The following is a 25320-nucleotide window of genomic DNA, read 5'->3' on the forward strand; positions in this document are numbered from 1 at the left end:
CACTCAATCCCCCAAATTCATCTGATTATATCGGTTTATTAACTTTGTGAAACTTTGAAGAATTATGCAGGATTCTAAAGTTTCACAAGTATTTACTGCTATTTCTTTTAAAATACCTTGTTGACATTTGAAAAATTGTCAGTATATCACTGGGCAGTACATTAAGGGACCACGTCTGCTTTTAATTATAACCAGTAGGAATTTTGTGGGTCATAAATGGAAGTCATATCTTGCCATGGGCTCCTGGAGTTTTCTGAAAGATATGTAAACTTCAGAAATCAAATAGGTGTCAAATAAACTGTAAGCAGTCCCCAAAATGGGGCAGTTTCCAACAATGTCATAAGGCAAATTAGAGATGGTGAATGCAGAACACAGAGATGCATCTTTCCATGCATATCCAGAACAATATTCAGTGAATTGCTGTAGAACACTCAGGATCATAACCAAATATTGTTTGGCTTTCTGTTTGTCTGTAAAATGAAAATCCTGTGACAATAACAAAATTCCATTGTGAGCTAGTTCTGTATGGACTGTACCGGTTTTTAGTTTCTTGTTTATGAATAAACTGGTACATTTTTATGTTGTTGTGTGACAAGAGGTCAGTTCATTCTGCAGCTTTTGGGTCACAGATGCAGTGAACATAAACTAGCCTAGGACATAGTTAGAGAGCTGATTTGACCTGTGAGGAGAACAAAAATTCCTAGACATTCAGTCCAAGGTGCTATGAGTTCTGTCACAGTAAAGGGAAAAGGTTTTCCATTGCTTGAATTGTTGTGTGATATAACCAGAGAAAGAATATGATGATCCTGAAATAATACTTTGTGTTGAGGCCTGGTAGCCGAAATACTTTATTTCAGGTAGATTATGAATAATTCTGAAACCTATACAGTTGGCAACATTTGTCACCTTAAATGATAAGTGAGCCTTTACAGTAACACACAGAGACTCAGTTAAATGTTTGCCCTTCGAGATTTGAGATGTACTTATAAAAGCATTTTTTCATAGACCTTCTTTGGACTGTTCAGATAGTAAACATTGCAAATTATCTCTGTTGATACAGGATGTCTGCCCCATTCTGCACTCTGTTGTCTATACATTATATTTTATAATCCCTTGATATCATCCACAAACTGCCCACAATTTCTAAAAGAAAAAATCTCTCATGGGTAGTATTGTCTTTCCCTTTAAAAATCAAACTCCATACATCAATATAATCGCAGTTTCATTGCTAACAGCAGTTAACTTTTATACTTCAGAACTGTCACTCAGACAGTGACCAAAGCTTGTACTATTTGCAAGATTCCAGGTCATCATAATCTCTTTACCTCTCATCAAAAAGGTTGCGTGTTTGAGACAGATGAAGGAGTGGGATAAGATATGGCCTTGTTAGAGGCTTGTAATGACACCAAGTCCTTCTGTAGGAATTCCCTCCTGGGAAAGGAAACACAGAACACAGTGGATATAAACCACATCAACTGCACTTCAGGTTGTGCAGCTGAACTGGAAAATGCTTATTCCTCCCCTTTTCCCCCCAGCCCCATGAAGTTAATCATCAAAAATTAATGCTCCCTGAGAGCTGTATCAAGCATACCAAGCTGTATAGGTATCAGCAACTGTATAGTTTGTTCTCTCATGTGGCCCAAATACACCAGCTGGATTATACTTTCTATTACACACAAGATAATATATAATTAGCTAAGGGAGCCTGTCTATAGAGAAGAGATTTTAATGGAATGTAACCCAGCAATATCCAAGGCGTTGCAATACGTCTAAATAGAGAAAGTAGAGAATATCTTTTGAATCAAGATGTTGGGGGGGTGGGGCTGGCTGATATTTCTTTGCTTCCTTGTCTTTTGATTAAATTTACACTAAAGCCAAATCCCTTTGGCAAAATACTTCATTTTGTTGGGAGACTCAATTTGCAGATCATAGGCTATTTTCACATGAAAGATTTAACCCACCTCCATAGGACAATGAGTGGACAGGATATGTGGGATGTCAGATATCACTTTTCCTCCATTCCAGTATGATTTAGAGTTGAATTAATAAATAAAAATGAGAAAATAACCATCCAGTGGAGGCAAGGGGGAAATTAGTTTTCCAATGAGATTTGAAAAAGAGATGAAGAGCTGATGAGGCAGAGAGATAGAGCAAAGTAACAGATTTAAAGAATTAGAAAGCAGTATGACCTTGTTAATTTTTCTATCAGTCTACAGCTGTATTTACTTAACTTACATGAGAAATGATGCTCCTTCTTAAAATCTAATATTAAAACAAAAACCCCTATTTCTTTGAATAATCATTAATTTGAATTAATATGAGCCCTCCTGATTCTAAAAGTAATTGAACTTAAGGTACATTGCATGATGGGAATAATGCAAAGATTTAAGATTATCAGTGCGTAATGTTTGGACTTGCAGAAATATTTTTACAAAAATTAATATGGAACATTATAAACAAGAAAGTAATTTTGTCTTTTAGAGCTGTTTACCTGTAGTATCCTGTAGTTTAAAGCAGATCTACCTGTTCTAGAAATATGTACACAATATTATTTCAAAACCTTAGGAGTGTAGATATATAATAGATTACGCACACTGCGTTTTGAAGGCCAAAAGATGTACAGAGCTATGAACTGATATTGTCACTTTTTTTTCTTCATTTTTTGAGGAACAGATAATCTCATGCTGTGTTCAGTCCTGGGAACACACCAGGCTCCCTGTCACATCAGTGCCCAAGCTGTTTTATTCTATCTTTTATTCCCATGTGACCTGGCAGTGTAAGGTGTGTGACTCATCCTGGTTTAGGACAGCAGATGTTCCTCTGTGTCTTCTCCAGCTAAGGAGATATTTCATTATGATCTTCTCGGGTTAATTAACCTAATCCTACATGAGCATTGTCTGAAATTCAACCTCAGTGAACAGGAGCCACACATGTTCTTATTAGACAAGATATGGATATTTCTTTCAAGAAGCCACATTATGTAGATCAGATAATACTCTGAATTTCTGTGTGACATTTTGGAAACAAGAAATAAAATTAGTAATTTCTCCTCTGTGCCTTTCTGTAAGGTCTATATGACATCTTTGAGGTTCATTGACCTCCTACTACTTAAATAGCCAAACCTCTCCAATCTTCCAGCTCTTTAATTACAACCTTGCATAATGTTTAAATGAGTCAGAAGAAACACGTTTTTTTCAGCCACAACTATGTTACAGCTTCCCTATTTCCTTGAAGTACCAGCTATTACATTCTTGGTTCAGATTTTGCTTTTATGTTAGGTTTTTAAATCATGAAGAATAATATACGCCCCAGCTCCAATTGTCAGGAGGCTGAAGGGGGCCTGCAGGCTGTGTGACATAACTCATGGGCAGATGTAGTTCATTTGGTGCTGTTGTGGCTGGATTGTTACTATGTACTAGTTCTTCCTCCAGGCATGTTCTTTTATTGCTTGATAACCTTTCAAGCTTCCTGACTAAATTTGAAAGTCAACATCAGTGACAAGATTGGGGAACAGGAAAAGGCTTCCAACAGTAGGGATTAGCATAGGACCACTTCATGTGCCTAGCCAGTCAGTGAGTATATTCAGGATAAAATGCTGAATGATTATCTGGGTAATTTCCAGCTAATAATTATTTTTTTTTAATGAACACTTTCCTGTTGTAGTATTTTTCAAATTATTCAAATTGTTTCAGGCTTACATAACAATTTGCTCCCTACAAGTTTCTGGAATCAAGAAACATGGGATTCATGCAATGATACATTTTCATTGCACTTTCCACACATTCTCATCAAAACAAGAGTATTGCATGTTTGGGATATATAAGAGCTTTTGCATAGTAGTATTAAACAGATCTTAGTATTTGTTCATAGCTGCAGGAACAGCTCAGCATGTCATGGTGGGGCTCCAGGGCTCCAAGGAGTGCCTCTGGCATTCTTGGCCGTTCAGAGCTCCTGGGAAATGAACCATGTCTGGTGAATGTTTTGAAAAAATAATCACTACAAATGTGCTTTGGGATATAATCATTAAAATGAAAATCTCCGAGCTTATTTTAGCATAGTAAGTGATGTTAAACAAGCCTCTCAGTTTTTCTGTTCTGCTGTTATTAACCTAGTTTCCCAGGAGTAAAACTGTAAAAGCCTTGGATTCTAAAAAAAGAAAAAAATAGGTCTCAGAACCATTGAAAATGAGAGTGAACGATTACAAGACTCTCTGACTAGATATAATTTTTGCCTGCAGGAAAGAATCTAAGCACCTTGCAGCAACCATTATTAATGACCCTGATATAATTACTATTAGGAGAAAAAGAAATCTGGCATCTAAATATCAATTCCATGCAGCAAAGGGTTTTTCACAGAAGTTCTGAGCTAGGCCTTCTCTATTAGATGCCTGGTTTGGCTTTGTCTCCTAATCATTGTCATCAGTTATCTGGAGATAGCTTTTAAATTTTGTATTTAATATTAAAGCAGCCTACAGGGCTATGACTGTTGTTGTTGCTGCTGAACCAAAAATTCTCAATGAGAAATATAATGCTGTTTAAGCAAGCCTAGTAGATTTGATTAAAAAAACCCAGCCAACCAAATTTAAGTCTCTGCTGCTCTTGTGTTCTTGTCTGTACCTAATACTATTTTCTCCAAGAAAAATTACATGTACAGTTCTTATTCCAGTGACTGCTAGAAGAGCTGCACAAATGTAGTAAAAGTGTATTAATGGTTTTGGGTAAATGATTTTCAAATATTTTCAAGGGTGTAGGAAAAGCATAGGAGGTATGCAAACTGTTACAAGACAACAAACACAGCTTGTTCCATACCTCAAATATAGGTAAGAAAGCTACATCCACTGATAGCAGGGGTTAGTTACTAATAAAAAGAATTATTAAACACTTTGCTAGACTTTCAACATTTGAACCTCAAGAAAAAAATGTTTTAAAAATTGTTTACTGACACAGCAATAATAATAATAATGTTAACTACAGGAATCAGCTGTTCATCATAAGCATGTGTTTAGGTGGGGTCAAAAATCAGAAGCAACTATTTTATAGTGCAGTGAGTTTCAGCTCTCTCCTGAGGACAAACTTTAGATGGTTTTGATGCACATGTTGTGAAAAAGAAATATTGTCTCTTCAGAGAGGATTGCATAAAAGGGAGTGGTATGGAGTTTAACACGTTTAATCCTGACTTAACAAAATAGTATCCTCCCAAAGCATTTTATTATTGTTGTTTCTGTTGTTATCAACTAGTTGCAGTGTGCTTACCTCTGATTCTAGTTCCAGTAAGTTTTAGTTGAGTATGAGAATAGAGTTGGAGTTCCCTCAGGTACCTTAACACAAACTCAGGAGTCCAAGTTTGGGTTTGACAGTTTGACAAATTCTTACAAAAAAGAATGGCCAGTTTGTGATCAATTACCTGAATATAACCAGTGTCCCTGTCAAAAGATGACCATCTGAGTGGTTTCCTTATTTATAAATTAAATACAATATCTAGGTCTCAGTCTCTCTAAAACCTGACAGAATGTTTCCTTTAGACCCTCTTAAAAGAAGAACTAGATTTAAAGTTGTCTAAATATCTTCACCTATGTACCTAAACTATTTTAAAAACTGAAGCTTGCACAGCATTTTCATAATACACAAATTACTTACTGTTCATAAATTGTTGTTTTGCAACCATAAAGGTTTATTCACAGATTAAATCAAGATGTACCTTGAGAGACGTGGGTTTATATCTTTGCCTAAATGAAGGAATGTTCCAATATGAGATATCCTTTAATTTAAAGTTTCTTCCTGCAATCCTTGATGCATTCAGGAGGTAATTGGGTAGATACAAAGACATGTATCATTTTGGAGGGTAAAACCAGAGAAAGTTCCTTTTTTCTCTCTTTTTCAAAGACTGCATTGCAACTGTACCCTAACCATCGAAAAGGACAGATTATTAGTTTTCCACTTTGAACATTTTTTTTCACATTAAATGAAGATGAAGCTGCTGACTGCATAATATCAGCAACCTCTTTCTTATAAAGTAGCAATGTCCCCAAAGCAGTCATTCTGGGAGAAGGGAATAAAATCCAGAGGGAAAGAGGAAGCTTGTTTAAGGAGAGGCATTCAATTCTAATACATGAAAACATACTTACTTTCATGTTTAATATTAGTATATCATTTTACCATGTATTAAATAAAAGCTCTGAGTTTGGTGTGGGGACATGGTTGTTGGAATGAAAAATGCACATTAGAGGAATTTTTCATTCCAGGTAGCAACTCTGTTAACCAATTTGAATTCATAGAAAGGGTATCTTATTCAGTACTTCCCATGCAGTTTTGTTAGTTTTGTACCCTAATAAAATCATAAATGTTTATTTTAATGATTCAAAGAGATATAGTGTTAAAATTCTCCCTTTGTCTTTTACAGTGTTGTAATGTATTAGTATTAATAGTTTCAAAGTGCCCTTTCTTGATGTGCTTGGGATGGCTGAGTTAACAACCCATTATTATGTACTCCTTACAGAGCTGTTAATGGCTTTAGAGTCTTTTGTAGGAATTCACCTGCTGCTCATAAACACATTTATGTTGCTGTAGGAACTTCCCTAAGTTGATGCATCTTGTATTTGCCGTGACCTTGCACAAACTATCTGGTTTTCTTGCATATACTGCAAGTACTCATATTATACTCACATAATTCTTTAGAGACTGAGGGAGCTCTTTTTAAAAAGATATTGACAGTAATCTGTAACATTTTTTCAGACTTTTTGTTGTTGTTGTTGCTGTTGTTGTTGTTACCACCTCCGAAAATAATATTTCTGCTAAAGTTAGCTCCACTAGAAATGGGCTCTTCCCAAAAAACCTTGAAGAAAACTTGCTTTGTCAGTGTAAAATCAGCATTTTAATTTACTCATTAGATTGTTTACTTCGCCCTTGAAATTCATGCTAAACTAATTGAAAAAAAAAATTTTCTGATTTTGCTTTACATTCCATTAGCTCACTGAGGTGTTTGAAGAAAACATGAATTTAAATAAGATACTGTATTTATTGTTAATGTAATGCCGGGTTCTGCAATATAAGTCATGACACCACAGGTGAATTCAGCCCTTTGCAAGATAGATGTTTGCTGTCTGCCTGCACTGAGACACAAAAAGATGCACACACACACTCACAAATACACAAAAAATGTGACATTTCACTGGCTTTTCAATAGTTCTTCTATATTTATATCTGAAGAACCTTGCATAATGAAAAACACTGTGCAATCTTTCTACAGAGATCAGCAGCTTCCCTCTTGCCTCTGATTTATTATTTGCATTGGAGTGATTAAACTCAAACATTACTTAGTGTCAGACTTTCTTTTTTAGAGCCAAAATACTTCCTTCAAAATGGACTTTTTTGGGTAGTTGAAATCTATATTAATATTGTCAACATTATTCTATACTTTTAAATCCTGATTTTCTTTGAAAAGGAAAGTGTTTGTCCCAAAGAACCATATACACAGTTAGCATATGAAAGACTTGTTATCATGTAACATTCATGTAGTCTGAAATGAATCCTAATGACTGCAGTCATTTCTTTATTCCAGAACCAGAATAGCAATCTGAATCAATTCAATCTACAAGAGTAGATATTTTGCTTAGGTAAATAAAAGGGATAGTTTTATTAATACCACTGTAATAGCTCTTTTATGTGTAACTATAAGCCAAGTAAACAACTATGGGTAGTTTTGCTTTAAATATGCCTTGTTTTCAAGCTGCTGTACAGCAATAAGGATCTTTTGGGTGTTTGGCAGGTAGAAAATATTCTGTAGCAAGTGAAAACATTACTCTTTTAATATTAAAAGTATTTATGCAGAAGATTCAAATTAGTCTTAAACTAATCTTAAAATAAGCCTGGTCACTCTACCTGTCCTAGCATCCTAAAAGGCTGAAACATATTTTAGAAAAGCCTTGGAAAGGGTGTTTCCACAAGAGGTTTTTCATACAGTATTTAGTTTTCACAAGGGTGTTTTCGAAGCTGCATATATCACACATAGCAGTTAAAATTTTCCAGCAAGGTGTTACAAACCTGACAAAACCTCCAGCACTGAAAAGGAACCCTAATCAAAATCCTGGCATTTTTGGATTGGTAGAATCACTTGATTTTTGTGGCTTTGAAAATATGTTGTGCTTTTTTTTGGGGGGGGCGGGCAGGGGAGGGAGGGGTTTTGTTTGGGGTTTTTTTGGGGGGTAGGGAGGTGGTTTATTTTTGTCAAAATAGAGCACTGGCCACTCTGTACTGTAGCAAGTCACCATCACTGTAGAAGTCTTGTGAAGAATTGGACAATTGCTCTTGCATTGAAATTCCACTTCAATTGTAAGATGCTTCTTTACATCAAAAATATCTTCATACTTCAATATGAAGTAGGGTCACCACAATTTTGAGCCCTGCCAGGAAGGAATAGAGCAGTTTGCTGTGTACAGCTGTGATGTTACCCATGCTGATCACGTTAGGTGAGAAGATTGCCTGCCATATGTCTCAACAACTTTAGAGACCTTCAGGTGTTTGGACTGCGAGTTTTACACTGCAGGTTTTTTACATCAAGTGAGTTGTCCCTTTTTGTTATCTTTCCTCCAGGGTCTGGCATTTTCAATTTAAAAACTTCATTATCCAGTGACCTACTTCCCATCTGTAGCTAGCAGTACTGTTCCTATGGTATACACAGATATTTTGGAATTGACTGAGCATATCACTGATATTCATGATTATTCACTATTTCTTATAGACAAGAAACTGGAGTATATCCAATAAAATCATCAGGAAGCAGATTTTTTTTTAAAAATCCCCACAGTATTTTTTAAACACAGTTTGTAATTAAACTTGTTGCCTAGGGATGTTTTGGAAGCCACAAGCAAAATTGGTTCAAAGAATAATTAAGCAAATTCATGGACGAAAAGTCCATGAGCTGTAAAACATAATGAAGCAAATTCAGTTAATTTAGAAACCCACTAATCTGCAGATTGCTGGACTCAGGGGGAGTGTTAAAGGTGAGCTTGGGGACAAAGAACTTGTACTGCCTGTGTTGATCTCCAGTCTGCAGTGGCATCAGGACCTTATTCAGAAATTTGAACTATGAATATTGTACACCAAATGAGTGACTTGGGAATCAGCCCACTGGCTGTGTAGACAGACTTCCCTGGGCTTGTTTCACGGCAAAGAGAGTCACAGAAGGCTTCTAATCCTCAAATTTCCAGGACTGCTCCTGTTTCCTGTTGCACTCTGTTTGCCAGCAGGTTTATTATATCATTATGAAGTAAACCTTCATGTTAGGTATCTCAGAAGAAGCTGTGCTTTACTGTTCAAAGGTGACAGCAAAACTTTTGAATAATACTTGATCTGATTTTTACCATTAGTAATCTAGTTTATGCTTGCAGTAGCTTCCTGCTACTTTCCAAGTGGAAAAGACAGTGCAGGGGAAAAGAAAATTAAAATGAGAACAAAAATAAGAATAATCTTTGAGGCAGCTGCAGAGGCTGGCATATATGCTCAAGTTGGAAAGACTCCTGGAGATCCTAGTGCAGAAGTTTACACTGGTAAATATTTTTTAATTAGCAAACAAGCGTTATCAGAGCAGCTCATAACTGACAGAAAAATGGAATTTAATATTTGCGCTTATCTGAAAATTCAAACCATGTTTGCCAGCTCCCTTTATTATATGCTGAATGGCACCCTGTTTCATCACTAGCTTAAGGCATAGACTTGTGTTTATTCCTTTCAATTTGATCTCTTTGCCAGTACAATAAGCAGTGTCCTATCTGATGCCTTCACACCTGGCAGTCCCATTTAGCCCACCACGTTAACCACACCTCCTTGTGCTGGTGAGAATTTTAACACTGTTTTAGAATCTCCCTGCCCTCATCTCTCCTCACTTAATTTTCTGCTTTTCATGGTTCACCTCACATCAACTCATTTCTGCCTTTCTGAGTGTATAATCCAATTAAAATGAAGTTTGTCTGGGTTTTGACCTTTCTATGATTGGTTATCTTATTATTGGTTCTGGTCCTTTCCTTGTCAACAGCGTTACTTCATATAGGGAGAAAGTGATGAGCTGACTGACAGGCAATCAAAACATAAAATATTGAATGGCCAAACAGGTAAAGCACACTTTAGTATTTCGGCTTCCCAAACTGTTACATCTCAGATTAATCACAAGAGAGGTCAAGAAGGAAGGGGAGAAGATCACAGCCTGAAGTGGCTGATAGCTTTAAGTGCTGCAGATTTCTTCTCTGAAGCAAATGCTAGAGCCATTGGCAATTTTCTCTATGGCTCTATTTTTTCTTGTCAGAGTTTTCAGCTTAGTTCAGGTTACTCTTCAGATCTTTCTACTCACTTTTCTAAATTTACTTTAAATTTTTTGTTCAGCTGGCAACCAAAGGTACAAGGTTTTTAGGAAGCAGGTTTATTTTAAGAATATGAATGGTACCTTTTACTATTAGTTCTATTATTGTAATTTTTCTTATGACTTATATTACAATCAGAATTTATCTAATCCTGCTGATCAGATTGTAAACAGATAGTAATTAATGTTAGAAGCACGTTTTTGAACATATGAGTCTTTTCTTTAATATCTTTCAAACATTACCGCCAGCATTCCTGTTAATTTGACTACAAGTCAAAATATTCCTCAAAGAGAAAATCAAGCACAAAATTAATGAATATAAAGAAGCTCTCAAAGATGGACTTTGGATTAATAAAATTAACTATAGGTGTAGTTAATTTTGATGATTTGAGTGTAATTACTCCTCATCTACTACAATCTAGGTAAGATGAGAAACAAGTGTGATGAGGCAAGAGGAATTCAGAATTCATATTATGAAAATATTTTATTGCAAAGGAAGAAAATACTTTCTGAGAATTAGTTGAGACAGGAATATAGGCAGTATAAATAATAGGCAATATCCATAAATTAGAGCTGGGGGGGCTCTGTTTTTACTGGAGATAATAGACAGTTGGTACAAACCCCCCAGTTAGCTTTTATTTGTCTTTACTAGATTCTATTTGAACTGATCAATCACATACTTACTATACCTAGGAAATAACTACTGTTTTATTCTAATGTGTATCACAGCATTAAAGTTCAAGTGACTATGGAGTGCCATCATAGCTGATTCCATGGGAAAAGTAAGGAAGAATTTAAAGATTTCATTTCACAATGGACTAGAGCTTTGATTAATAAAAATTGCTATCTTCAGAATTGTGGTCATTCCTTCAAAAGAATGAACCTTCCTCTGTAGGTCACATTGTGTATATCCTTCAAACTGCTGCATCTAGGAAAGAGGGAAGATGTGACCAAATGGTCTCATTAAAAAAAAAAATATTATTGGTGCTTTTATTTAAACTTTTATAGTGCGAGAATCATGAAACTCCAAATCTTCTTTACTTTAATGTGGTACCTGTCATGGTTTGAGATAGCCCCAAAATCCAATTCCCTAGCTCCATTCCCCCTCCCACATCTCAACCCAATGTGAGATGGGTTTTTCCAGACAAAACACTACCAGACTCAGAATGGGGGAAAGGGAATATATTACAATGACTGTACAAATAAATACTATAACATATTATACACACGATCACAACTATCTCTACCATGACATATAGTATTTACAATGGATCAGATCTCCTCTCCCCTCCAAATAAAAGTCCAGGAGGGAAAGAAGGACAGATCCCTTCCAGTCTCTCAGCAGGAATCTCTTCTAAGGCAGCAGGTTCTCCTCATCCCATGCATGCAGCAGTTACTGGATTGTTGTAGCTGGATCTCTGTTCAACACACACAAGGGGGTCTCCAAGCCCCTCGACTCTCCTTCGGTCCAAGCGAAGGCCTCACCTGTGGGATGCCAGCAGGGACCAGACTCGCGTCACCACAGGTATATCACGAAATGCAGGGGCATCTTCATCAAAGTCCCTTCCTCAGGGGATTCAAATTCCCCTTTGCAGAGCTCCGTGCTCTGTTTCAAGGCTGCTAGCTTAGCAGCAGCAGCGAGGGGGGCCAAGGTCAACCCCCCCGCATTCCTTCTCCGTCCCGGTCCAGCTTCAGGACGCCTTTGAGCTTCTCAGCTCCTCTCTGCAGTGCATGTTGCACTTCAAGGCTCTTTCAAGCAAGAGTCCATCATCTTCCTCCTTCCAGGAGGTCTCAAAGGAGTTTGGGGGGTCTAATATCAGTTCTCACCCCCAGAACTCCGTAGTTCTGCTGCTAGCTTCTGCTGCTTCCTCCGGTTCAGTTCTTATCTGTCCTGGCTCTCAGCCATAACCTCTGGACGCTGCCACCACTTCTGCTCTGTCTCTGCTCACTCAAGATGGAAAACATCTCCCAGCTCACAGCTACAGACACATAGTCCAGCTTAACACTGTTCCAAGTCTCTGTAGCCCCCAACTGGGGCTGGGGGGCCCCAGAGGCCCCGAGGGGCTCCAAGCCCCCTTCCTCATGGTCTCCTACAACATGACTACTCTTCTACCAACCCAAACTACAACTCTTCTCTTCCGGTGCTTGTGATATGTTTACATTTCTGCAGGAGCGCTCATTGGACAGAACTTCAAAACTTCCAGGGGTTTCCACCCCTGGGGGTTACCACTTTTCTTAGCCTCTGGGGGAAAACAAGGTTCAAACCACTACAGTACCTATTCAGCTTTGACATTGTGGTGTACTGTACAGGATAAAGACCTGGTCCCTTGGTATATAGATTTAATATCTATTAGTATTTCTTTCTGTTAAATAATAATGCTCTGAAGAGATCAAGCAGGAGGATCATAGGGCTTAAGTATAGAATTTTCATGTTGGAGGACAATAGATATAAACTGAAAAATTATCTCAGTGCCTGGCAAGGTTATGGAGCAGATCATCCTAAGTGCAGTCCTCCAGCACCCGTAGGATGGACAAGGGATCAGACCCAGCCAGTATGGGTTTAGGAAGGGCAGGTCCTGCTGACCAACCTGATCTCCTTTTATGATCAGGTGACCCACCTGGTGGATGAGGGGAAGGCTGTGGATGTGGTCTATCTGGACTTCAGTAAAGCCTTTGACACCATCTCCCACAGCATTCTCCTGAAAAAGCTGCAGCCCATGGCTTGGACAGGGGCACCCTGTGCTGGGTTAGGAACTGGCTGATGACCGGGCCCAGAGAGTGGTGGGGAACAGGGCTGCATCCAGTTGGCAGCCAGTCACTAGTGGTGTCCCCAGGGATCAGTGTTGGACCCAGTTCTGTTTAATGTCTTTATTGATGATCTGGATGAGGGGATCGAGTCCATCATTAGCAATTTGCAGATGACACCAAGCTGGGGGAGAGTGTTGATCAGCTGGAAGGCAGGAGGGCTCTGCAGAGGGACCTGGACAGACTGGGGAGATGATCTGATTCCAATGGGATGAGGTTCAACAAGGCCAAGTGCCGGGTCCTGCACTTTGGCTGCAACAACCCACTGCAGCACTACAGGCTGGGGAGAGAGTGGCTGGAGAGCAGCCAGGCAGGAAGGGAGCTGGGAGTTTGGATTGACAGGAGACTGAACATGAGCCAGCAGTGTGCCCAGGTGGCCAAGAAGGCCAATGGATCCTGGCCTGGATCAGGAACAGTGTGGCAGCAGGACCAGGGAAGTGATTCTGCCCCTGTACTCAGTGCTGGTGAGGCCGCACATCGAGTGCTGTGTCCGATTCTGGACCCCTCAGTTCAGGGAGGATATTAAGGTTCTGGAGCAGGTCCAGAGAAGAGCAACAAGGCTGGTGAAGGGTCTGGAGCACAAGTGGTGTGAGGAGAGGCTGAGGGAGCTGGGGCTGTTCAGCCTGGAGAAGAGGAGGCTCAGGGGAGACCTCCTCACTCTCTACAACTCCCTGACAGGAGGGGGGAGCCAGGTGGGGGTTGTTCTCTTCTCCTGGGCAACCAGCAGTAGGACAAGAGGGCTCCGTCTTAAGCTCTGCCTGGGGAGGTTTAGGTTGAGTATTGGGAAGAAATTCTTTACAGAGAGAGTGATCAGGCATTGGAATGGGCTGCCCAGGAAAGTGGTGGATTCTCCGTCCCTGGAGGTTTCAAAGATGAGACTGGATGTGGCATCAGTGCCATGATCTGGTAACCACGGTGGTAGTGGACCAAGGGTTGGACTTGATGATCTCAGAGGTCCTTTCCAACCCGACTGATTCTATGGTTCTATTCTATGGTTCTATGTATTTGCAAGCAGTTGATAGTAGACTCAGTTACTCTCCCTAGATTCTTTCTGCACACATACATTTGGAAGTTGTGGGTAAACACTAAGCCTGTTTTCAGCTGGCAGAACTCTTTGGAGACTCTTTCCCTAGTGTCAGTTTAAGACTTTTCAGTTACTGAATGAACTGAATACCTTGATTGTCATTCAGAAAATTAGCCAGACTTGGAGTGTATTGCAAGAGAATGGCAATTCCTGGAGCTCCCATTATATATTCTAAATGACAGAAAATTATATTTGGGGTTCTTTTTCAGCTGCTAAAGTAAGGACTGATAGTGTTTTGATAAAAGCCATGTTTCTCTTTCCCACTCAAATATTAAAAAATCTTGTACACCTGAAAGTACCTGGATTTCTATCAGTGCTTTACTGGTAAGGTTAATCTTTAAAAGGTTATTTGAGCACTATAAGCAAAATTCTGCATTTCAGCTTTTATTTCTTTTTTTTTTTTTTTTGCACTAGAGATTTCAGTTATATATCCTTTTTCTCATCTATAACATCAGAGTGTAAACTCTTTTCTTACCATGTGAGTCTAAAGTGATAAAATGTCATCACGTTTTGTTTAGTCTTTATCAATATTTTACATGTGTGCACAAAGTCTTCATTTCTGTGCTTTTTCCCACTGTAGTAAGGGGGGGGAAGGTTCAACATGTTCACACAGGTATGGCATGTGAAAATGTATGTTTGTTTGCAAGGGCTAATGTTATCAGAGGGAAACCCCTTTTTTGAGTACATGAGAAAAATGGTGAGAATAATCACAATAATAGAACATCTGGGTATTGAATGAATATGACATTAATAAAGTAGCTACTTTCACTGAGTGAAGAACTACAGTTCAATCTGATAGTGTTATAGAGTGGAAACATTTCATCACAGCATATGTTGATGGGACAGATCCAACTACTCTGTTACATTGCAAAAGCAGAAAGCTTTTCATTAACTTTTATCCTCTATTCCTGGTACTCCATTAAATTAGGCTGTCTAGTCTTAGTCCATTGGCACTGTTGTAACTTCCATTCAGTCAGTCTGTTCCTTGAGATATGAAAAAAAATACCTTGACTATAAAGCCAAGTATAAAATTAGGATAGATCCAGATTCAGATACTCACACAGAAGTGGCTGCAGGAAAGAGTTTCATTCTGAAAGGTGTTCCTGTTCATGCACAGATCAACACTGTCTCTTATAATCAAAACTGAATCCATTGACAAGAAGAATCACCCAAACAATAAGAAAAATACAATTTCCTTAGAAATAGAGATAACATTTTCAAAGTTCATGCTATAATCCTGTTGAACTTGGATATCTAGTCACAGACTCAGTATTACATTGTGTGATAACATTGACATCACTTGCATTTGGATTATATATATGTTTTAATTATAGATTTTCACCAAGATAAATTTGCAGTAGGCCACGGAAGAGATCTAATGAATTTCCTCATATCAGATTCTGTCTGGTAGTTCTATGAGTATATAATATTTAACTTCAACTTATGTTTAACCCCTCGGCCACTGTGTTCTCAGAACTGCTTCTTGTGAGTCCTGTGCCATCTTAAGATCACAAATGCTGCTCTGATACTACTGTAAAGGGTCAGAGCATTTCTTGTAACCTCTCTTTTCTATGAACACTGGGCCATAACTGAGAACTGGGCCAACAGTTCTGTTAGTCCTTCTGTATCATGGGAAATACAACCATATCAGTGAAACTTTTATTTTATTTTTCAGATTTTTAGTAGTCCTCTGTAGTTATCAAGAAATACTGAATAAATATAGTCCCACTGATCCTGGTCCTGTCACTGTTCAGGTCAGAGATCTATCACAGACCATACTGTGGCTCCTTCTAGCACTCAAAGCTTCCTTTTGATGGAAAATAGGGTGTATAGTAATTGGGTTGATATATATCTATATTTTGCCACAACATAAAAGCGAGGTCTGGGAGAAGTAGGCACTAACATCCAGGAAGTACATCTAAGTCCTTCAGTTTAAAATTCACTTTTTGAACCCAGAATCCCTGCTAAAGTAGGGCATGTGATCTGTAGCAAGAATAAAACAAGGCATCCCACATTTCTCTGCAGACTAGAATTGTATTTTTTTTAGTCTGAGACTGTCTTTAGCCTTCCTGCAAAATATCACGGCAGAAGGAGTGGCCAACTTTGAGAGCCACCCCCATCAAGCTCAAATTGTATCTCTCTATGGAAAGCTTTGGCTTTCCAGCTGGGCTGCAGATCTTGTCATTGTCAAGAGAACAGAATAATGGCAAAGCATCCACTCTTTGGAGAATTGTCTCTTGTATGAATCCAGTCCAAAAAGACTGAATTCTTTGTGCAAAACATTCCAGCTATATGAAGTCTGCAGCTATGAATCATTTTGTCTTAAATATGAGAAACTTGCTCCTCAGATACACACTCCTGAAGCTTGTTCTTCTCAAACACCCCAAGGTGACAGGTTCTCTTCCTGCTGTTTTGCATGGAATACCAAATCCTACCCCCTTTCCCATATGATAGCACTATTACTTTTAAGATTGTGTACTCCTAGACATTGTTTTTCTGTGGGATGGATGGCATAAGAGGCTGCAGAAAGGAGAATGGGCATGAAGAAGGGACCCTTCAGGGCCCAGGGAGGTGGTGAGGGAGAAACAAGCCAGACAACCCTCAGAGGTAACTAAAATACCTTCCACTGCCCAGAAGGGACAGGCAGAAGTGGCTGACCCTCAGGAGGTTGCTGTTAGTCACAGAGGGACCCATTTTGTTCATTAAAGGTTACCATCACGCCCTTGTCACACTAATTACCTTTTACTAACAACAAATAATGAATTATACTTGATGACTGTCTGTCCACATCCCTGATTACAGAGCCCCTGTATCCCAAATGCTGTGTTTTACACAAGCAGTAATTAGCCTGTAATAACATACAACAGATATAGCTCAGATTGGTTTTTTTCACAAGTCGTTCCCACTTCTTTGCTGCCACTGGCCTTGTTCTAACAGACTTCAAGGAGAAAATCTTATCCTGGTATCTTGGAGAATCTCCACCGATTTTTTGACAAAATTTCCATTTCCATCCTCCTCTGAAGGATCCTTTGTCTTTTTACAGTTCCATGAAATTTTTTCTGCAGTCTCTTCAGCAGGTCAGAAAAAACAGTACATTGTTAAATGCTTTGAACTTGATTTCAGGCAGTAAGATAGTCTGAGGGGGGGAAAAAAGCAACTATTACATTGTACAGTGAAATCCCTTAGCCACTGGTCCATTCCGTAGCTTACAGAGTCTAACTGAAAATTTCCAGAGCATTCCAGAGTGCAAAGTCTCTGCACATCTGTGGGCCATGACGGGCCATTTTTTTTGTCTAATTCTTAGATTAACTTTGAGCTGGTAGATAACTTGTCTTAAAAGACTAAATCTCTTTGGGCAGTAATGTGCACACTATGGTCAGCAGCTTCATTACCAAATAAGCTCAAGCCTCGTGTTCTCCAAGTTTGCATACCCTTGCCAAGTTCAATGTCAAGTTGTATGTCCCCTCTATACATGGAAGTCCCTGGAAGTTGCACATATAACAAGGCTGTGGAATAGAAATTAGTTATTCATGACACACTGAATGTTTGTGAAATGTCCATGAATTAGTATGGAAATTCCTCTCTATTTCCTTACAAAGATGAGTATTAACCTGTTATACCCTTTTTTTGCTCAGATACGTGATATTTTTCAAGTTGAAGTAAGCTTAATCACACACACAAAAAATCTATCACTCTAACAAGTAGGCTTTCTGTCAGAAGAAAATAGATATTTTCTGAAATGCCTGAAAAAAGTATATCTAAAATCCACTAATTTTTTTAAAGTTATAGGATTTCAAGTAATTGGGAGAAATCTGATAATCAAAGAAGTGGTTAATTATAGCTAATAGTATCTTAATTATAGTCTCTATCCATAAGATTACATGTACACTGTACCTTATTATTTCAATTTAAATACATGCTCCTCACAGCTTCAAAATTTGGTAAGAGCCTGTAGAACAAATCAACACTTCCTCTTACTACAGTTTTTCAAATGATTTCCACTGCTTGAAGTGAACATTGAATGCAATTATTTTATGTACTGGTCATTGTTGCCTGCCTTCTGCTCCTTCACTTAACAGAATCATTAAATTGCTTTTGTGTGTTTGTTTTTTTTAATCTGGTTTTCCCAGCCATCTCCCTTTAGGCCCAGTGGGGGAATAAGGGATATACCTTCTGTCCTGTGCTAATGTGACTTTCTTACACATGACTGAAGTCAACTCAGAATGTTTTATACAGAACTGTTTGTTTTATACAAAAAATTTGTGGTGAATGTTTCTCACAAGAGGTTAAGAGTCCAACAGAATCCAACTGTAACCTATTCTTCTCCTGGTTATATCTCTTCTGTGAACCAGATTGTTTCCTTCTTAGTGGGTTGGAATTACCCTTTGAATAACTTATACATACTCTAATACTCCTGCATGGTATAATAAATGTATATGGTGCCCTATGGGTGTCACAGTTGGATTGTTAAGCATATGCCAAGGACATTTCTGCTCATTTGTCAGTTTGGAGACAAATCCTGCTCCACTGAAGTAAAGCTGGCCTTAAGGCAGCCCATAAAATATTACAGATTACTGATTTATCAATTGACAGTAACTAATGACAGGGAACAAATGTTCTCCTTCCAAATCAGTCAGTCTTCCCTTGTATAAAAACATCGTCGGCGACCCGTCTAGCAAAGCAGCTCTTAGTTTTTGCCCAGCAATCGATGTGGCTGGTCTCTGTACTGCAGCAGCTGGTCTGCACTGGTAATTCCCAAGGATCTCTGCACACCATAATTCTCAGTGATCTCTGTGAGAGCCAGGAATTCCCAGCAGCTGCCCAGGATCAACTGCTAGGAGATTAACGGGGGACTTCGGAGAGAGTGTTCCTCCTTATAGAGCTTGAAAGTGAATTTCATGTCCAACTACACTACAGCCACCTGGAAAGAAAACTTTAGTTCAGCAGCGGTGAAGGAGTTGAGCTGTGCTAGAACTTTACAGGCTTTAAAGAAAAAGTTAATTTTTATTTTCTTTTACCCACAGGTCTACCCACGGATAGCGCCGGCATTTTGGCACTACCTGCGGGTAGAAGTGAGTAGCGGGTATTTGAATACTCCCACGTCTTTACAGCTTACTAGTATTTCCTGACCTCCTAGTTTTGTCCATTGTGCAGAAATAATTATCTGCCATTCTAGTTGCCATTTTTTTCTGTGAATGTAGTCTTGTACTAATTCCATATTGGTTTGACTACGGTGTAATTACTAACCCAAGTCACAAAGATGTGTCAATATGCAAGATTAAAGAAAAAAAACTGAAATGTGAAAGTCAAGGCCATATCATACATTATGACTATAGCACAGAATCAAAGTATGCAAATCCATACCTGCACCTCCTTTTATAGACACATTTTACACTCATGAGAAGAATATGGAGCTTCAGTTCTGTTATATCATTTTTGCAAAGTTTGTTCAACTCAACTTGATATCATTTCTTCCCTCTTTTGTCCCTCAGGAGCATGAGCAGCTCAGCTATTCCTCCACAAGGTCCAAGGCTCCAAGTGTTATCATCACAGGTCTCAAGCCAGCCACCAAGTATATATTTCATATCAGAGTCAGGACGGCAGCAGGATACAGCGGCTATAGCCAGAAGTTTGAATTTGAAACTGGAGATGAAAGTAAGTTTCATTGAAGGGAAAAAAAAATAAATACAATAGAAGTAACATCTAATTCTAAAACAGTGAGACACTGGGAGTTTGAATGGCTGAACCCACACCATTTGCTTATCACAAAATGACCACTGCTGTGTGACAAAAAACAAGTAGGCCTCAGACTCACACTTCTGGATTTATAAGAAAAAACAGAAATTTCAGCCCAACATTGCAGCTGAAGGAATGTTCTCTTCCATAAAATTTCCTTATGGGTCCCTTCAACCTGAGATATTCTAGGACTCTGTGATCATTTCTTTCCTTAGAGCAGGCCTTCCTTTTGACATCTAGAAATACCTTTAGTCAGGCTTTGCTAAGTCCAGCAGCCTCATGCAAGCTCCCACAACAGTGATGGACTCTTTCCTCTGCAGTTTTTAGTGCTCTCAGACTCTACAAATAAAAAAAAATGAAAATTTTTATATGTATTTCCATCAACCACTGATTTGCCAGTAAGAAGCAAGAAGCCTACATATTCCTTCAAAATGTGCAAAAAGGCTTGATGTGTGATGTTCATGCGCTGGACAATTTTATATTTAAGTCATTTTTTGTCCTCTATATTCAAAGAAACCTAAAACAAGGTATTTACATGTTTGAGGTAAAATTAGTGTAGTAGATACAACACTAAAACGCTCATTAATTAAATTACTTTAGTTAACCAATTATGTATACCATGTTTTTCATTAATGTTTTGGAATTCAAGTTGCTTAAGCTAAAATACAGACTCAAAACTAAATAAGTGCTTCCAAGAGCACCGAGGGATTTGTGTTCCAATTTCACTTCTTCTTAACTTCTGTTTCAAAAATCAATCTGGGCTGGATTTCCAAGTGCCTAATGCCTAATTGGACTTCCTAAAATTTTCTGGGTACTTAAGCCAATTGGTTTGAAAAGGAGTTGAGCACTTGTGTGCTTTCAAGAATTTCAGTAGATCTTGATGCAACAAATATCTGGTGTTGGGCACCCAGGGATATAATTGATATAAAATTAAACAATATTTAAACTTCTATGAGTCTAGTTATGTTTGTGAAAATGTCACTTGCCCATCTGAATCAGGAAGACTGTGGTTCCAGTGGCGTTTCTCTCCTTGGTATTGCTGATAGAAATATCTCCTGGCAGTGGGAATCCACTCACTCCACCCCAGCCCCATCTCTCCTTCTCAGTTCACGAGTACAACTGGCTCTTGGGCTCAGCTGAAAGTTTTCTGATTTTTTAACATGCATTCTTCTCAATTATTCTGAAAGATACCAAATAATATTAGACCAGAGTGGACTACTGCAGCTCCCTCAATCTCTACCAATTAGGAACAAGTTACTTGGTTAAAATTAGAAACAAGTTACTTTTGCAATTAATTTTTGTGGACTTTCAGTTAACCAGATTTTAATTCATTTAAAGCTAATATTTTCATGAAAAGACTGGGAAAAACAGAATCTTTTAAAAGTCTGTGCTGTCGACAGAAAATTTATCAACCAACAATCTCATAAAAAAATCATTCTCAATTGGCATTAGCTTGTAACATCCTTCAGCTCTCTGCTAATTGTACATGTTACACAAGAGAAGAATTCCAGGATGAGTTGTAGGTAAACATCCAAGGTTATTCCATTTACCCTGTTTGAATATTGACATAATTTGTGGATAGATAATGAGAAAGAGAGCAATTCAAAATGAGCATTTAAGAAAACTTAAAATTAACAGACTAGTTATAAAAAATTATTGGCTCATCAGCTATGAGATGTGAATATCAATGTCCTAAAGCATTCTGTCCTTGGCAGGACAGTGCTGTCGTGCCTTCTCCCATTTACTGGGTGAAACACTATCTGTGTCAGTTCAGTTATATAGGATAAAATTAGATACATCATTACTGGGAAAACTGAGACATTTTGGTGTGATTATTAATGGTGATGCATGAGGGAGAAAGAAGACCAACTCTGCAGCAGTAATGACAAAAGTTAGTAAATAATGCTGATGTGCTTTTTGGGGGAAACACCCTGCTTATTGACCCCCAGGCTGAGACAGCCACTGCTTGGGGAGCGTGCTGTTGTTGAACTCTTCTCCTTGATGCAAAGACAAATAAATGAAGCTTTCCAAAGAGTAAAATTTGTACTTTCTTTGTGATAGGAGATGCAGTTACCTAGAATAGTCAGAAAAATTCTCTTCAAGGAAGCAGGGATGCATGAGTGGATGCTGTCAGGCATTTCTTCCCCTGTTTAAATCTAAGAGGCTGCTGGGATATGTAATACCTTTACAGAGCATGGTAACTACTGCTTTTGACCATTTTATTAGTCCATCTGTTTCAGCACTTTATGGGCAAAACACTTGTAGCAAAGATGGCAGGGTTTAATACACTCTGGACACACACAGGTACCACTGCTGTGGCTATAAGTTGAGGTATAATCTCACTTTTATCTATTGGAAGTACCAACTATCTGAATCACCACAAAAAAGCTCTGGTCCTTCCTAACATAGAAGAAAATGCATTCTGAGAATAAAACCCCATTTGTCCTAGGGCAAATATGCTTTTATCTGTAACTGTAGCCCTCTCTATTTTTTTTTCTCTCTCTCTTCTAACTTGCTCTTTATGGAAGATTTTTTTTTTGTTGGTGGTGGTGGTTTTGGATTTTTTTTAAAAGGAATGGTTCAAAGCTTTTTTTTTTTCCTCTTTTCTAGAGAGGTGGTTTTTACTGCAGTACCTCAGTGCCTGGAGGAATTTGTAAAATATTGAATAATTTACAGCTGTTAGGCAGTGAAGTGTTTTCATGCTGTAGCTCTCCTGTGCAGGGCTTGTTCTAAAACCAAGGGTATTTTCCATGTCAGCCCTTCCGTCACTGGGAGAAAATAACCTGAAAGCAAAATGGTTGGCTTGTTCCAGAAGGGACTTAAGGAACAAACTAGCATTTATGCAGTGTGGACTAGTGTTTGGGCTGAACAGAGTGATAACTGTAAACACATGATAATATTTAATCCAAAAGCAAGATAGACTTTCATATGCTTTAAGTTAGTCATATTAAGAATTAAAAAATAAACATTTCAGAAATGTTACGAAAATACCTGATTAGGTGTTTTATAAAATTGAAGACTATGAAAAAACAATTGGCCTGAAACCCTGACCTTGAGGAAACTTTAACTTCCTTACCATAAGCACAGATGGTGACTTTCTTTTATTTCTGGATTCCAACATTCTTCCCCCTCTTCCCCCATCCAAAAAATCTACCTTTAACTTTTCAAGCTCAAAATATACTGTTTTGGATTTGCCATTGGATTTGATTGAGACTCTTGAGCTCCATTCTTTCCAGAACTCCAAAGATCAAGAGAAGGGTCCAGAGTCATTGGTTCCAGTAGAGGTCCAATACTGGTTTAAGCACATGCTTTGATTCATGACTTGACAGAGAAGCCATCCCTAGGATTTTTAGAAATACATTGAATTACCAATGAAAAATGGGGATTATACTTTTGCTTTTTAGAATGCTTGATGTTTTGACAATAGTAAATTGAATTTCTTGTTGAAACAAACAAATCAGATGGCGCATATGTCATATTTAGAAACTGCCTTGTTGGATCTCTCTCCATGTCTGCTTAGCCCTAGTGTTCAATATCAGTCATCACTGGATGTCTCATTTTAATCTTGAAGTATTTCCTTGCTGTGTTTTATATTTTCAGTTGTTCTTCACATTTGGGTTTGATCTATCTAATTGCTCTACTGTACATATCCAGAAGCCCTAGAGACCTCACTTTTCCTCTGCATTTCCTAAACAAGAGAGACATCCTTGTTCAGATCTCAAACTGCTTGCACAGGCTCTCCACTAATCCACTGGTCAGGAAGTGAATGCTGGGGGAAACACTTGAAAGAAAGCTTTTCAAGTGAACATATACCAAAAAGTTTTACACCCTTATGCTAGTGACAGCATTTTCCTCCTAAACATCCTTTTTAAGATCACCTTTCCTTTGCCTTCTCCCTTTCCCACATTTCTCCTTTGACTGGAGCCCATCAGTTCCTTGTAAACTTAAAGATTACCCTAATGAGACTCTGTTTTACTTATCTGTTGTTCTTAAGCACTGTTGTTTACAATGCTTTCCAAAGCCATCTGACAGCCAGTTTCTGTCTATTAGAGCTCCACTTCTCACCGTCCACACTTATCTATCTTACAGCCGCTCACTATTATCTGTCTAGCTGTCTTTCTTGTCACTTTTTTATCTTTAAGTCTGCTGGAAGGTCTGCTGCCTGATAGATGTCAAGTTGAAATAACTAAAGGATGTAGCTAAGAGACAGGAGTGAGCTGTCATTAGGCCTTCCAGGTCTTTTATACCAAATACACAAACTTTTAAAATATTGTGGAGAAATTTGCTCAAAGAAAAGAAAGAGCAGAGCTGAAAGATTCTCTCTGTCTGTCACCCTCTTGTACCATGACTAAAACGTCTGCACCATTTCTTCCAGTCTGCCCAGTGAGGAAATGGAGAAGCTTTAGGATATTTCCCTTCAGCCCAGTGAGGAGAGAAAGTGCAGCTCCTCCTCCACACATTCAGATGAAGAACCCAGAGAGGGGCCGAGACAGGGTATGGATGTAAAGAGTAATTTGTAGGCACAGAACTGACACCAGGCCAGATGCAGGAGGGATATCTGGGCATGCCTTCAAGCTGGAACCATGCAATTAGACACTTTAAATGTTATTTCAGGCATATAACCTGACTTTAGCATGAGGTTTGAGGGAAGTGAAGAGTTTATCTGGTTAATAATGTGTTATATACATGCTGCAGTTTTAAAACGAAGTCATCACTTTGACTAATCACATTAGTTGCAGGTACAATATGTTTGAAGTGTTTTGACACCCAAACATTGCAGAATACTGTTGAATCATCTGCTGGGATAAGTAACAAAATCTTCCTTTTCCTTGTCTTAGGCAACTTATTTTTTAAAGTACATTTTCTGTCAAAATGAACTTATTGGCTTATGTATTCCTGTTGCACCGGTGCTTCCTCATCCCCTTGTCTATCAACTTCAACAAATGGAGTATGGCCCCATACATGGTACAGCCACATTCATCCCTGTGCTCACAGAGCTACTAATCATCCAGCACTGGATGGATTTGGATGGTGCAGAGTTGGCAGATATGAGACTGTGCACTGGACAGCATAGAGACAACAAAATATTGATTTTAGCTGTATGAGTACTGACAGTGTTGTCTAAAAATGAGATTCTGGGAGAAAAATGCTGTGTGCTTCTGTGATTAAATGCAGTAGTCTAATATGTACACACAAAGACATGAAATAAGGTTGCAGGAACTTGCTTGACTTTGCAACCTATCATAATTGTTTTTTAAACTGAGTTTTTCTGTCTTGAATAATCAAACTAGTTCTGAGGAGAAACACAGGGTCATATACCAGTTATATAAAATAAGGAAGAAAAA

The 25320-nt window shown here is 38.4% G+C and overlaps 1 protein-coding gene across 7 annotated transcripts in view; it reads left to right on the plus strand.

The window, feature by feature from the left end:
- EPHA6 (EPH receptor A6) overlaps positions 1-25320 on the plus strand; it is a 447233-nt gene that overhangs the window by 298495 nt on the left and 123418 nt on the right. For 3 of the 7 annotated variants that reach the window (XM_027666147.1, XM_027666145.1, XM_027666151.1), the window contains one exon: positions 19732-19894. The exons of 1 other annotated variant lie outside the window; for it this stretch is intronic. In XM_027666147.1, coding sequence (XP_027521948.1) covers positions 19732-19894 — 163 coding nt within the window. Of the gene's footprint in view, positions 1-14182; positions 14457-19263; positions 19312-19731; positions 19895-25320 lie in introns of those variants that run through there. 3 more of the 7 variants (XM_027666146.1, XM_027666144.1, XM_027666150.1) reach the window with 2 other exon arrangements.

The sequence above is a fragment of the Corapipo altera genome, unplaced genomic scaffold, assembly GCF_003945725.1.
Source record: "Corapipo altera isolate COAL_440 unplaced genomic scaffold, ASM394572v1 RXGC01000115.1, whole genome shotgun sequence".
Classification (NCBI taxonomy): Eukaryota; Metazoa; Chordata; class Aves; order Passeriformes; family Pipridae; genus Corapipo; species Corapipo altera.